General features: G+C 39.4%; 2 protein-coding genes across 8 annotated transcripts; one reads left to right on the top strand and one right to left on the bottom strand.

The window, feature by feature from the left end:
• The first annotated feature begins 2117 nt into the window (after nucleotides 1-2117).
• On the top strand, nucleotides 2118-9337 carry LOC103995126 (protein WVD2-like 3). Of its 6 annotated transcripts, none has more exons than XM_009415655.3 (8): nucleotides 2125-2245; nucleotides 5354-5392; nucleotides 5513-5769; nucleotides 6109-6194; nucleotides 6271-6364; nucleotides 6453-6524; nucleotides 7474-7584; nucleotides 8832-9337. In XM_009415655.3, exons 2-8 carry the CDS (start codon nucleotides 5389-5391, stop codon nucleotides 9051-9053), a joined length of 846 nt encoding a protein of 281 aa, XP_009413930.2. In that variant the 5' UTR covers nucleotides 2125-2245; nucleotides 5354-5388; the 3' UTR covers nucleotides 9054-9337. The 6 variants fall into 6 exon arrangements, with proteins under 6 accessions (XP_009413926.2, XP_009413930.2, XP_064935784.1 ...); XM_009415656.3 differs by having other exon boundaries at nucleotides 2138-2232; XM_009415654.3 differs by lacking the exon at nucleotides 2125-2245 and adding an exon at nucleotides 2311-3216.
• A 651-nt stretch (nucleotides 9338-9988) lies between these two features.
• Nucleotides 9989-13070, bottom strand: LOC103995127 (uncharacterized). 2 transcript variants are annotated; one of them, XM_009415657.3, is made up of 2 exons: nucleotides 12774-13070; nucleotides 9989-12548 (listed from the first exon to the last, which is right to left on the bottom strand). In XM_009415657.3, the coding sequence occupies exon 2, from the start codon at nucleotides 12476-12478 to the stop codon at nucleotides 10238-10240; it is 2241 nt and encodes a 746-aa protein (XP_009413932.2). In that variant the 5' UTR covers nucleotides 12479-12548; nucleotides 12774-13070; the 3' UTR covers nucleotides 9989-10237. The 2 variants fall into 2 exon arrangements, with proteins under 2 accessions (XP_009413932.2, XP_009413933.2); XM_009415658.3 differs by having other exon boundaries at nucleotides 9989-12489.
• Between the last annotated feature and the right edge of the window lie 104 nt (nucleotides 13071-13174).

Genomic DNA, 13174 nt, shown 5'->3' with positions numbered 1-13174 from the left:
CCCCACCACCGTCTGCCAACTCCCATTCCCCTCCTACTCTTATCTGACATCAAGAGTTTAACCATATAGATACCTTCCAGCCTCCAATAGCTTTCTCAAGAGAAGTCGATTAAACCTGTGTGAATTCTGATGTTGATCTCACAAATTTGTTTCTTCAAGGTTCTTCAGGATGCTGGATTATTGTCAAATCCTTATCCCATCTCTCTATCCACCAAGAAAAGAAAAGAAAAGAAAAGAAAAGAATCATGAGAGTCTCTAAATGAGATCAAACAGGCCAAGGAAGAATCAAACAATCTCTTTTTTCTCTAATCTGTCAAAAAAGGGCAGGAAAAAGAGAGAGTTCTCAGTGTAGCCATAGTGAATGAGACAAAAGTTGGCCTTCTTCTGACTACAAACCATTAACACAGCTTCTGGAAGAAAGAGGGTGAATAAACTAAGTTTGATTCTTATCACAGATCTTATACTTTTGCTTACGGAGACTTCAGACAAGTGGATGCTTAATCCCTCTCTCCCTAACCAATGCTCCTAATAGTAGCATAATTAGAGTTGTGATAGCCAAAAAAATTATAATGTTGCTATAGACTTTTATTAGATCATGACAGGCACAAACTAGCATTGAGAAGGTGAGTAAATCTAAGCATGCCTATTTGACCTCATAGTGTCGATGATTTCTACTTGAAGACTCTCAATTATGCAAGCAATGCCAATCTAGAGAGACAACCTTACAGCTGCATTAGTCCTCAAATTGTGCACTCTGATAATTCTCCTTCACCCTAACAAGACATCATCCAATCAAACTCAGCTACTCATGTACATGACAATTCTCTTGCACCCTACCGACACCTCTCTCCAATCTAAAAGTAGCAAATCAGAGAGAGAGAGAGAGAGAGGATTATGTTGTGACTCTCTTATCAAAAGCAGGATTAAGGAGCAAGCAATTGTCAAGGTTGATGATGGACTGCTGTCCCTTCTTTCACTACGCATACCGGCAAAGCAAACCCACAGATGCACCCGACAGATGAGCCTGAGGTGGTGGCCCACCACGATGGCGGACCCCTGGTGGTCTCTTAGCGACGACATGAGAACGCTGACACGGACCCAGGGATGGGACCAGAAGCCACCCAATCGACGGGTCCCGCAGCTCCCGGAGGTAAGGTTGTGGATCGCATCGAGGTTTAAGATGGCGTCACTTTTCGGGTCGAGAACCCCTGGGTATCCTTGGTTATTCTTTCTTACTCTTAATCTCTTCTTCTTGTCTTTGTAATCAAGTCTCATTTGAAAGTTACATTCACTGCTAATCCTTATCATTAGGTCACATAATGTGTTGTAGAGCCTTTCTTGTCCTATTTTGCTATTTACTTCTACTGTTGCTGAATTCCATTTGAATTCATCATCACATATATACTATAAACTTGTTTGCATGTCACCAAAAAAATGTTTATAATAGCTTTTGGGTGTTTGCTAGATGATCTATGTACTTGTTTATTGTACATAACAGTATCTAAAAATAATGTCTTTTTCATACTTGCCTGAAGGTCAAAGGAATGTGAAGACAAAGTCAAAATTGAGGGAACTCAAAGTCAACAACTTTTATTGTAATAGTAAAAGTACAATTCTCAGGATATTTGTTATTTTTCCTTGTTTATTCACCATACTAACCTACCCCTATTACTATAACAAAATAAAAAAAGAAGTGGCATAATAATTTAGCAGATTAAAGTTACTATGTAACGGAAGATATAATGTAACATCCGTTATTTCCGATAAGGGTTCCCGTTATATAATCGGTGGCATTTTCGTTATTTAATCGAAGTTCACGAAACAGCTTTTTATTTGTACCCATAGTTTACCCGCTCGGGAACGCCCTCCGTGATTGGAGACGAACAGCGGGGCGAAATCGTATGGGAGGTGGCTGATGGGGTTCGAATGAAGAAGGACAGAAAGCATTATTAAGCGGATTAGTTCCTTCGTCGGGTTATTCTGGTGTCCCGTCACCGGTGATCATTGCCACCTAATATGACACGAAGGCCCCGCATTACCTGCGAAGAACTCGAACGCACACCTCGCAAGAGATGGATTGCCTGCCGTTAGTTGACGGCGTCAAGAAATTGAGTCCGTATAAATTAGCTTAACAGAGCTCGGTGTCGTCACCGAGAGGAGACGAGGGCGGCGACGGCGGCGGACGAGGAGGTAGAGGAGGGAAGAGAAGGATCCCGGGAGGAATAAACGAAGGCGAGACTTCAAGGCATTGATCCCTTCCCTTTCGTTCTATCCTGTTTAGATACTTGACACGTTTCTTGTTCCGAATCGAATGCTCGAGCGGTTCAATCTCGGTTCCTGCTTGATCTCGAGGGGACGATCGGTTTACGTTTGGGATCGTCTCTTCTGTGTACGAATCTTTTGCTAATTTCTTCTCGATCAGAGCTTTTCTGATCCCTCCTGAATCGGCATTTTGAGAATGTGCGCAAGGATTTGTTGGGGAATGTTGGTGCCGCATGGTTTTGATGCAATCTTTTGACTTCGTGTTCTACATAGTTGAAGATAATGTTTTCTTTTCCTTCCACTTCTCCGGCTTTAATATTCTATTGATCCTGCCTTCATTAAAAATTGATTTTTTAGGTCTAAGCAGGTAAGTGCAGATGTCTTTCTTTCGTCTGATTCCTCTCTCGTTTTTCTCTTCCTCTCGGTTTGAATTGGTTTGCGTTAACTTTATTGCCCTCCGAGTCAGTACTTCCGATAATGTTGTTCACCATTGCTGATGCTAGTTGCTTGTTGATAGCTGCCAAGTTTTCTCTTTAAGAAGTTCAGTGGCGAACATCAAAAGTACCTCGATTGATTGTCAAATTGTCATATTCTCTGATTGGTCTGGTTTTTTCCATGAAAGAACCAATGTAGAAAAAGAAATACCTATTCTTTTTCTAAAGTACAGGGCAGGAAAGTGACACGGAAGAAAAGAAAGATTTGGGAAAGGCGTCTTCTTAAGGTGACATTAGCTTGTTGCCGTGACAAAACTGTATTCTTCCATTGAATGCTTCAGACCTGAGATCTTTTAAATGTCACACAAAATTTGCGTCCTACAGAATCCGTATCTAAACTTTAATTCTTTGTTCAAGTTTTTGCTCCTGGGATCGACTTGCCCGCATCAGTTTTTCCTGATAATTGTCAGGGAAAGAATTTGAACCTAGACTGTCATCTTATCTTTTGTGGCGTTTGCAGGTTGGTGTAAACTAACATCTTGCTTCCATAATCTGATAAAGTCTCTTGGATTATTGATTATTTCTGTCTGAAGAGTGTTATTTTTCATTGGTGGAGACAGCGATGAATTGTTTTGGTATTTGTATTTTCTGGTTGTATACAGCAAAATATACAAGCAGTCTAAAGTTTGAAACCATTTTTTGTTTCTTTGTGGTATAGGATGATGTATTAGTATTCATTTGCTGTTACAGGTCTATTTTTCTTCCCTCCTATACGTATGGGGTGAAGAGAATATGATTTCTGATTTTGTTTTAGATTACAGGAAACCAAAATACTGAACAAAAATTTGTGCACTAAATATTATTTTTTTGAATTGAAGATGGATTTGCTTTTCCCCTTCGAACAAAGTCCTAAGAAGTAAATTGGTTAAGACAAGCAACTACAACATGTTCATTCACCCCCATGAAAGTCTTTATTTTAGCTGTTAGGTTCTACCTTTCTAGAATTCTAGTTTCTTTTTGACTTAGTTGTTTAATATCATAAAGAACTTTTTAATACCTCATGAATGGAGATTCGAAAGGATGCTTGTAACATGAAGAAAGAGTTTTTTAATACCAATTTATAAAAATAAGAATGACATTCAAATTATAGAGGAATTAAAATCATGAACTGTACTATGAGACTTTGGAAAAGAGTTATCTAAAATAGAATAAGGTTTGAAACAAATTTATCTGAAAATCAATTTAGTTTTATGCCTAGAAGATCAACCATAGAAGTTATTTATTTATTCAGACAATTAATGAAAAAATATAAGGAGAAAAAAAAAGATTTACATATGGTTTTTATTGACTTATAGAAGGCCTATGGTTCCTAGAGATTCCTATGATAGGGTTCCTAGAGATTTACTATGATGGGCTTAAGAAAATAAAGGTGCATCCACTAATTATATTGATGTTATTAAAGATATGATGTAGCTACTAGTGTTAGAATTATAAGGAGCATGTCTAGTGAGTTTCCTATTAGTATAGGATTACATTAAGGATCCGCATTCAGTTCCTACTTCACATTGATAATGGATGAATTTACTAGTTAAGTACATGATAGACCTCCATGGTATATGTTGTTTGCTGATGTTATTGTTTTAGTTGATGAGAGCCTAAATGGAATTAATTATTAACTTGAGCTATTAAGGTAAGCCTTAGAAACTAAGAGTTTTAGATTAAGTAGGACTAAAATCAAATATATAAAATGTAATTTTAATGATTCTATGAATAAACAGGAGAATATAGTTAGGTTGTATGTGTAAGAAGTCCCTTTAAGTAAAAGCTTTAGATATCTTGGATAAATTATTCAATAAAATGGAGAAATCGATTAAGATATTATTCATAGAGTAAAAATAGGATGATTAAAATGATGAAAGGCATTAGGAGTCTTGTATAATCATTGGATACTTTTGAGATTAAAAAAAAAATTTTATAAGATAGTTGTGAGGCCAAAGCTTTATGGATCTAAGTGTTGGGTAGTTAAGGAACCACATATACAAAAAGTTTGTCTTGTCGAGATGAAAATGTCAAGATAGATGTTCGGAGTTACTACCAAGGATAGGAAAAGAAATATTTTTATTTGTGAATAACTAGGTATCGCTTTAATAGAGGATAATATGATGAAAATCATTTAAAATGGTATGAGCATGTGTTTAGAAGACCTTCAGATGTAATAGTCAAAAGAGGTGAAATGATTAATGCTAGTGGTATAGAGAGAAATAAAAGAAGATCTAGAAAGACTTTAATAGAAATTATAAATAAAGATTTAAGTATTTTGAGCTTAACTAAACATATGATTTTTTATAAATTTTATTAACAGTAAAATAATTTATGTAGCCAATTTCAAATAGTTGGAACTTACGATCTTGTTATTGTTGTTTAATATCATAAAGGAGTCCCTGTTCACTAGGTAGCTAAGATAGCTGCACATCAAATGTCCAAATCCTTAAATAGGTAGCATTTTACTAAGTTCATGTCAGCTTTGTCATTGGTTAATTTGTGCAAGATGAGGCTAGTCTATGGTGACTAAAACATTGATAACTATGTTATTTATGATTGCTTATTGGCAGCACATATACTAATTCCTTTCTTTCTTATGTTGCCGTCTTCTGCAGGAATTTGATCTATTAAGTCACTTTGTTGCAGATTGATGGGTAAGGAAATCATAAAAGTGGCTACGGGTGGAAAATCAGATTTAGTTGTTTGTGCTCCCAACAGTAAATGTGATCAAGCTAATGATCTTTCTAGCAAACTTTTTGCAATTGTTGAGTCAGGTAGAGCTATAAACAACACAAAGGGTGATGAGAACTCTCATCAGGAACAAAAAGTGCTTCATCTTAGAAATTTAAGTTTGGGTCAGAATACAGCAGAAAAGAGGCATAGGACCCAGAAGTCATTAGTTCAGAAGAAGCCAGCAGCATCAAGGCCTGCTAATGCTGGAAATATACAATCTCACCACACTGTTCCTCGACCATTCTCTCTTGCAACTGAAAAGCGTGCTTCAGGTGGAAATAGAGCTTTTATTTCTGAGGTAACTGGCAATGGAGACAAACCTGATGATATGCAGTCAGCAAACATCCTAACTTCATGTTGCAAATTGCATACTATTTAAATGACTATGGAAGGACCATAAGTAGTGATATCTAATCTTGTCAAAGCCAAAAAACTTGGTTTCAATTTTATTTAAGAAAATAACTTTTCATGGTGCACAGTGCATACCTTTAAAAAATTATGGAAGGGCCACAAGTGGTGATCACTTTTACAAGTGGTGACATGCTTGAAAACATTTTATTTTCTCTTTAAATTGTTTTGAGAACCTGAAGATTGGTCGATCATGAAATTAATCGTGACTGTTTGCAACGTATTCCAGAGTAACTTACCTCCCATGACTAGCAAGCCTTTGCAACCTGACAACACAATTCATCCAGACAATGAGGACTCTTACTCTGTTGCTTCGTATCCTTTTTCTAGTTTCATTTCTGACAACGTCTATCTTTTAAAGACCTGTATTAGTTTCTTAAATATTTCATAGCACTGCACTGTCTGTAAGGACTATGAGAGGCCGGACAACTGTGGCAACTGCCCCTACTTTCAGATGTAATGAGCGTGCAGAAAGGCGGAAGGAGGTACTATCTCTAGCTGCTAAATGCAATTCGATTGTTTATCATCTTAATCCACTGAATCTAAGCTCCCTTTATCCTCTCTTTTGTTTAGTTCTATTCTAAGTTGGAACAGAAACACCAGGCTCTGGAAGCAGAGAAAAACCAATCTGAAGCTAGAATAAGGGTATGCTTTTTGCGTCTATTTATCTCCTCAGTAATGGTGCATGAGAAGTTATCTTATGTCCACTGTGGAGTATGTTTATTACAGGATGTGTTAGAACTTAAGATCTCACTAGTTACCTTGCAAACATAAAGGGAAGCTTCATAAAACTTAGACATGTGAAAACAGATCATAATAACTAGTAAACGCCAAAGCTGAATTTTATTTAATATAACACTATTACTAGGGTAACCATGTGTAGGAGACTGATGTTATTTGGATGCCCACCATGTTGTATAGACTTTCAACTGTTTACATTGAAAAGGACTTAAAATTCATACTCCTTTGCAGTGAGTAAGTACCATGGTTTCTTTTTTAACTGTCTTCTATCTCCTTATTTCATTGACTGCATATTAGTCATGCTCATTCCAAGATGAGCACAAGTACCGCATGATGTCTCCTTTGATTGTTCTTTCCAGCATTGCACAAAAAATTTGCTCTAATCTTTGGATGCAGGAGAGCCAGCTGATTTTTCACAACATTGTGTAATTAGTATCCAGCATCATTTTGGTGATTGTAAAATGCTTATTAGACATTAGATATTACTCACATATTGCAAACATGATAAATAATTGGGAGTTACGAAGTCGACAGTTGTACACAAGATCATGCTGGCAAGTCATCTTGAAGAGGCCTCACAAAAGTGGGGGTCTAATGGACCAGAGAAAAGAAGGAAATATGTTGTGGAACACTTCTAAGTTTGAGAAAAAAAAAAATCAAATTGAAATGTTGTATACAATCAAATTCTTGACTTAGAACCAGAATATGCTTCATAATGTTGTAAAGTTAAGATGATTCTCTATCAGGGCATGCTTATGAATAAATTCCAAACTGAACAAGTTTAATAAACATTCTTTTATGGAAAATGCATGACTTGAAGACTGTTGAGTTTTAATTCTCCTAAGTTTTCCAGGAAGAGCAAGAGGCAGCTCTGAAAGAATTTAGGAAGAGGTTGACTTTTAAGGCAAACCCAATGCCTAGCTTCTACCATGAGGGCCCTCCTCCTAAGGTGGAACTAAAGAAGGTATGTTCTTTAAGCTTGGACTCACTTGTATTTAAATATTTTTAGTAATTAAAAAATGATAAAAGCACATATATTACTTAAATGTTAAGATCTTCAAATAATACTTTTCATTTTGCTGGTGGCTGGAGTTCTGCAAATATTTTGGCAATCAACTTGGATTTGTTTCATTACTTACTAAGTATAACTTTCTAGCTGTACAGAAAGAACCAAGGAGTCTTTTTCATTTTACATCTTGAGCTATTAACGCTGAAAGTGGGATGCTTTGACATGTTAAAATTAACATTTAAGCATAATTTCATTTGCAGATTTAACTGTGGTAAAAAAATTATCCAAGCTATTTATCTAATTTACAATAATTAGATAGTTCACACCAGGGTCTACCGTACCGTACCATACCGGCGTTTTGACTCGGGCTCGGTACCGATACGGTATGGTGTACCGAGCACTATAGCAGTGCTACAGTACTACAGTGCTACTGTTACAGTGCGGACCGGTACCGAGCGGTCCGCGTACCGCTCGCCTGTCGGACCGGTACGTACCGCCCGTACCGGGCGGTATGATCCGGTATGGCAAACCTTGATTCACACAATGCTTCATGTTGTTGTTTCTTTAATGTGTGCATTGTTATATTTTACATTGGTCCTTACTCTATTTGGTTTTAATAAATTGGATAGCATAGTTTGCTTTATCGGTCTATACGGTGTATCGAGCAGTTGCCAGTACAATATGTACCGAGCCATACCAAGCATACCGAAACATGATACATGGGGACATACCAATATACCGTTCTTGTCAATCTTCTATTGGACCGATACATATCCCCCCATACCAAGCGGTATGTTGCGGTACGACAAATCTTATTGCATAGTACTAATAATTTTATATGATAGATAATTCTTTGAAAACAAGAATAAACATGAGATAAAAGGAAGTACAAGTTTTAATTTCAAGAGAGAAATCAAGGATGTGGTTGAATTTGGTTATTGCTCTATATTATATTATATTATATTATATTATATTATATTATACTTGATTGTTTTTTCCAAAGGGATAACCAGTTAGCATGGTATTAATTACATAAAGCATCTTTCATGTTGTTGCATCATTATATTATACTGATACTAACTTTATCCAGTTTTTCTTCTCTAATCGTTACTCCTTTATAGCTGATTGCTTTCTTGATAATGTTTATTACTACTCTTTTGCACTGAATTCTATATAATTGAGGTAATTTTCTTTCAAAAAAGGTACCTCCTACACGCCCTAAATCACCCAAGCTCACTCGAAGAAAGAGCCATGGCGAAGCCACCACACCTGAAGGAGATAACTGCAATGGAGTATGCGGTCGGTTTCATTGTCATAGCTTGGGCACCAACATGGAAGCCACAAACAAGTTGCAGAACAGCTCCAAGAATATGAAAGGCAAAGAAGGGCTCAAGTCCAAGCCTCTTGCTGGAGTGGGGATGTGAGGTGTGCTTTTACATGCTCTTGGAAGCTTACCTCTCACGTCTCACCTCACAAAAATGACCTCGTACTATCGATCTGAGCTGATGTTTTTGTTTATTGATTGACTGTGGCTTTTGAGGACTTTGGACATCGACGGTGCCATGTTTGATGCTGTAAATTCTGTATCTTATTTGTATACGAGTGGATCAACCTCACAGTTGCTCGGTACTGAAAGGATTTTATTTGACTTTGTTATGTGAAAACCATGAATTCTATGTAAAACATTTCTTGATCATGGAGTTTGTAATCGACAGACACCTTCAACAACCGTTTTGATCTTTTAGCGTTTGTAGCATCAATTGTCCTGTTGATTGTTGCATCTCATGTGCAATAATGGCTTGAACAAAAGAACCAACTTTTCTTCCGACCTAATCTCACTGTTTGATTCTCATCTTAAACCAGCAATAATGCACGAATGATATCCCAAATTTCAAGGAAACATAGAAATACTTTTTAACCACAATGCTGGCAGACAAACTGAGAAAAGATTTTTTTGTTTGCCAGTCTCATCATCTGATTATTAATGATCAATTTTTTTTTTGTTCGCTTCAATTTGACGACTTCATTGCTCTTAACTCCATCAGCAAATCGAGACATTCTTGCATGACATTAACATCAATTAGGTCCAACAAATTAGTGCAAATGAAACAAGCCATGATGACAGAGACGGCAAAATGATATGCTACGTTTGAAGTAAAATTGCCGAATGCATTACTGTAATGTGGCTATGATATCAAGTGGGGCAATCCAAAGAAAGTGATCATAGCTGTACATCTATCAGAAAAATATAAAACAACTTACAGATTATATCTTCAATATTAACAAAAGAGCGGCACGGTTAACATGCTGATAGATCAGTGAATGCCAAGATGTTTATAAATTGATCCAAGCAGCAGACTGAAGAGAATTTTAAAAGATATTGTAGCCTGAAAATATTCAGAAAATAAATAACCAGTCAACCAACATGGTCAAAGATTACGTTACACTGTACATCAGCTTTGCCCTTGATGTCATCGAGTTAAGATTATGTAACCAAGAGCATTTCCTAGAGATCAGAGGAAAAAAGCAAACCGAATAAACTCTTCATAAGCTCTACTCCAAGTTTACTTAATTTTCGACAGGACCCTGACCACCAGACTGCCCACTGTTACACAGGTGCTGCACATGTTGTTCTGAAGTGACCTGTTTGATTGCATCGGCTACAGTGCACAATCCGTTTAACTCGACCATGATCTTCTGGCCGCACTCTCTTCTTTCTTGGTCTTCCTGGAGGCCTCAGCGATTTGGGTGGATTTACAACTATCGCAATCTGATTCTCACCATTTTGATTTGATTCTGATGATTCTTTCCAAAGACTCTTATCCGGGATCGGATGAATGGTTTGTGAATAGGTCTTCCTATAATTTGCCACGGTGAAGAAGCTCTCGGTGTACCTATGAACATTCTGTCGGCATGACAGTAGTGCAGCCACACCATGAGCACAAGGCAACCCATCGAGCTGCCAACCACGACAATAGCAGCACCGGTTGCGAATATCCACAATAACGCTGCCTTCATGGGAGGAGACAACTTCAAACTCTGCTTCGTTTGCTCGTCCAACTTGATAGCCCCGTGCCCGTTCTATTGCATCCGAGACACGTTGTTCAGCTGATGGCACAAGGATCGTTGTCCACTGCATGCTAGCCTCACGTCGCTCATTGAACCAAGTCATCAACTGCCGCCTAATGTACTCCATCATCTGGATTATTGGAAGCGCAGAAGCTTCAAGTATCCAATTATTAAGTGATTCAACAATATTTGCTGTAAGGTGTCCAAATCGTGTTCCCTCAAAGTAGGACGTTGCATAAAGACGTGGTGGAATTCGTCGAATCCAAAAGGCAGCCTCAGGTGATATTTCTTCAATTTCCAAAATCTTGGCCTCAAAATCAATTGCCGTGAGAGCATGGGCAGCTCCCCAGAGGAGATTGACAAGCACAGAATTGCTGAACTCTTTGCGAAAACTCTCGCTAAGGTGGTGCATGCAGAACCCATGGAAGGCAGTGGGGAAGTTAAAGTCCACTCCATCTACGATGCCCTTCTGCCTATCTGACAAGATTGTGAGCCTAGGCATGTTCTCGGTATTGGCCTCAAGCAAAGCATGCAGTTCAGACAAAAACCATATCCAATTCTCATCGCTTGCCTCATCAACAACCCCAAAAGCTAGAGGAAATAGAGCACCATCTCCATCAAACCCAGTAGCCAACAGTAAGGTTCCCAGATATTTACTCTTTAGGACTGTCTTATCGAGACCGATCAATGGTCGGCATGCATTTACAAAACCATATATTGAGGCATAGAACGAAATGAAAAGTCGTTGAAAACAATTATCATCATAATTTCTGTAGACAGATGCAATGCTTCCTGGGTTCGTCCTCTTAATTTGTTCACAGTACTGTGGTAAGAGGCGATAACCTTCTTCAAAGGACCCACGAACTGCAGCCATGATTCGTTCCTTTCCTCTCCAGGCCTGCTTGTAAGACAAAGTTATTCCGTGCATGCGGTGGATTTCTTCCAGTATCTCCTTAGGTTTGTAGTGTGGATTCTCTCGGAGCCTTTCCTCGACAGAGTTGGCGACCCACTCAACTGATGCCTGCTGATGCCCAAGATGGTTGATTCCATTGCATGTATGAGTCTCATGGATGGTCCTGATAGTGAAATTTGGTACCCCAGGGAGCTTCGCTGCATGAATGCGCCATGGGCAACCCTCAGCAGAACACTTTGCTGTAAAGCGTGTCTTATCTGACTTCACAGTTTGGATCTCAAAGTGGCATGCGATGGCTGCATCACGTATAGCCCGGCGGCAGCTCTTGACATCGGCAAACTCCTGGCCTACAGAGAGCTGGTGGTCTGGATTCACGATCACTGCACGAGCCTGCAATACCTGAGGGACTACTAGCTGACCCTGCAACATCTCTTGTGTCAATCCAAGGGCGAGATCCTGCTCCTGGTCAACGGAAAGCTGGTCCAGGTTATGGTCGACACCAAGATCATGGGTATCAGCAAGAGTCAATTCATGGTTGTCCGAGAGACCCAAGTCATGATTTTGTGCAGCGAGGGCGTCTTGGTCGGGGTCATGGCTATGCCCTAAAGCCAGCTCCTCGCCGTCATCATGGCCGTGGTCATGATGATGGTGGTGGTGCCCCAAAACCAGTTGGCTCTCATGTGAATGCCCGAGCATGAGATCATGACTGTGAGCTTGGCCTAAACCGAGGTCATGGTCATGAGGGTGCCCAAGAACGAGCCCATGCCTCTGCCCAAGGCCTAAACCGTGGTCCTCGCTGATAACTAGGTCATGGCTCTGGCCGAGGGCTAAGCCAGGGTTTCCAAGAACCAAATCTTGGTCGGCCATCTAGTCCAAATCTGGCGAAAGAGAGAAGAAATTTCTCAAATCTGTCAACAGCTTCTAAAAATCCAAATACCTGGAAGAAACATAGTAGACATCAAAGATAACAGATGAGAACTGAAACAATTATTATCCTCCAAACATTCGTTTGCAACAACAAGAAAGAAACCAAAGAAATATCACAACCTATGGCCGAGTCACAAGCGCTCGAATCGAAACCAAAACCAGAGCCATAAAAAGAATAAAAATCCAATCTTTGTTTCCCGCAACAGAGCCAAAGATTCAAGACCAATAAGAATACCTCAACCACGGTGCCTGCCTCAGGAGAGCGCCGCCAAGATCCGAGCTTTAAGGGTACGAGACGCAGTAGACGAGTCAAGAAGACGACGAACAGCTAGGGTTCGAGATTTCGTTCACAAGGCAGAAGGGAAGAGTGGCTCCTTTCGGGGAGGAACGAGAGGCGAACGTTGGAGGAGGGCGGGAATCGGGAGGGAAGGGGAGGGATTCGAAGGAAGGGCAGAGGGATGCAGAGGGCGAAGAAGGGAAGAAGGGGAGGGCACGGGTGGGGGAGAGCGCAAAAGGGCAGAGGCGAGGAGGGGTGGCGATGGAAAGAGATGGCTGCGGGGCCGACTAACGAAGGGGGCATTTAGGTCAACATGGAGAGCCACCGGCTCGATATTTGCAGCAATATTACATGGTTGC

The sequence above is a fragment of the Musa acuminata genome, chromosome BXJ1-8 (genome assembly GCF_036884655.1).
Source record: "Musa acuminata AAA Group cultivar baxijiao chromosome BXJ1-8, Cavendish_Baxijiao_AAA, whole genome shotgun sequence".
Taxonomy (NCBI): domain Eukaryota; kingdom Viridiplantae; phylum Streptophyta; class Magnoliopsida; order Zingiberales; family Musaceae; genus Musa; species Musa acuminata.
Note: the sequence above shows the minus strand (reverse complement) of the source record. Positions and strands in the feature narration are given on the sequence as shown.

Bases quoted from the DNA above. Each gene is read 5' to 3' on its own strand.
- LOC103995126 (XM_009415651.3), top strand. From the start codon at position 5,389: ATGGGTAAGGAAATCATAAAAGTGGCTACGGGTGGAAAATCAGATTTA. The intron at 6,195-6,270 runs GTATCCTTTTTC...AATATTTCATAG, and splicing joins GACTCTTACTCTGTTGCTTC to CACTGCACTGTCTGTAAGGA. The intron at 6,525-7,473 runs GTATGCTTTTTG...TAAGTTTTCCAG, and splicing joins AATCTGAAGCTAGAATAAGG to GAAGAGCAAGAGGCAGCTCT.
- LOC103995127 (XM_009415657.3), bottom strand. From the start codon at position 12,478: ATGGCCGACCAAGATTTGGTTCTTGGAAACCCTGGCTTAGCCCTCGGC.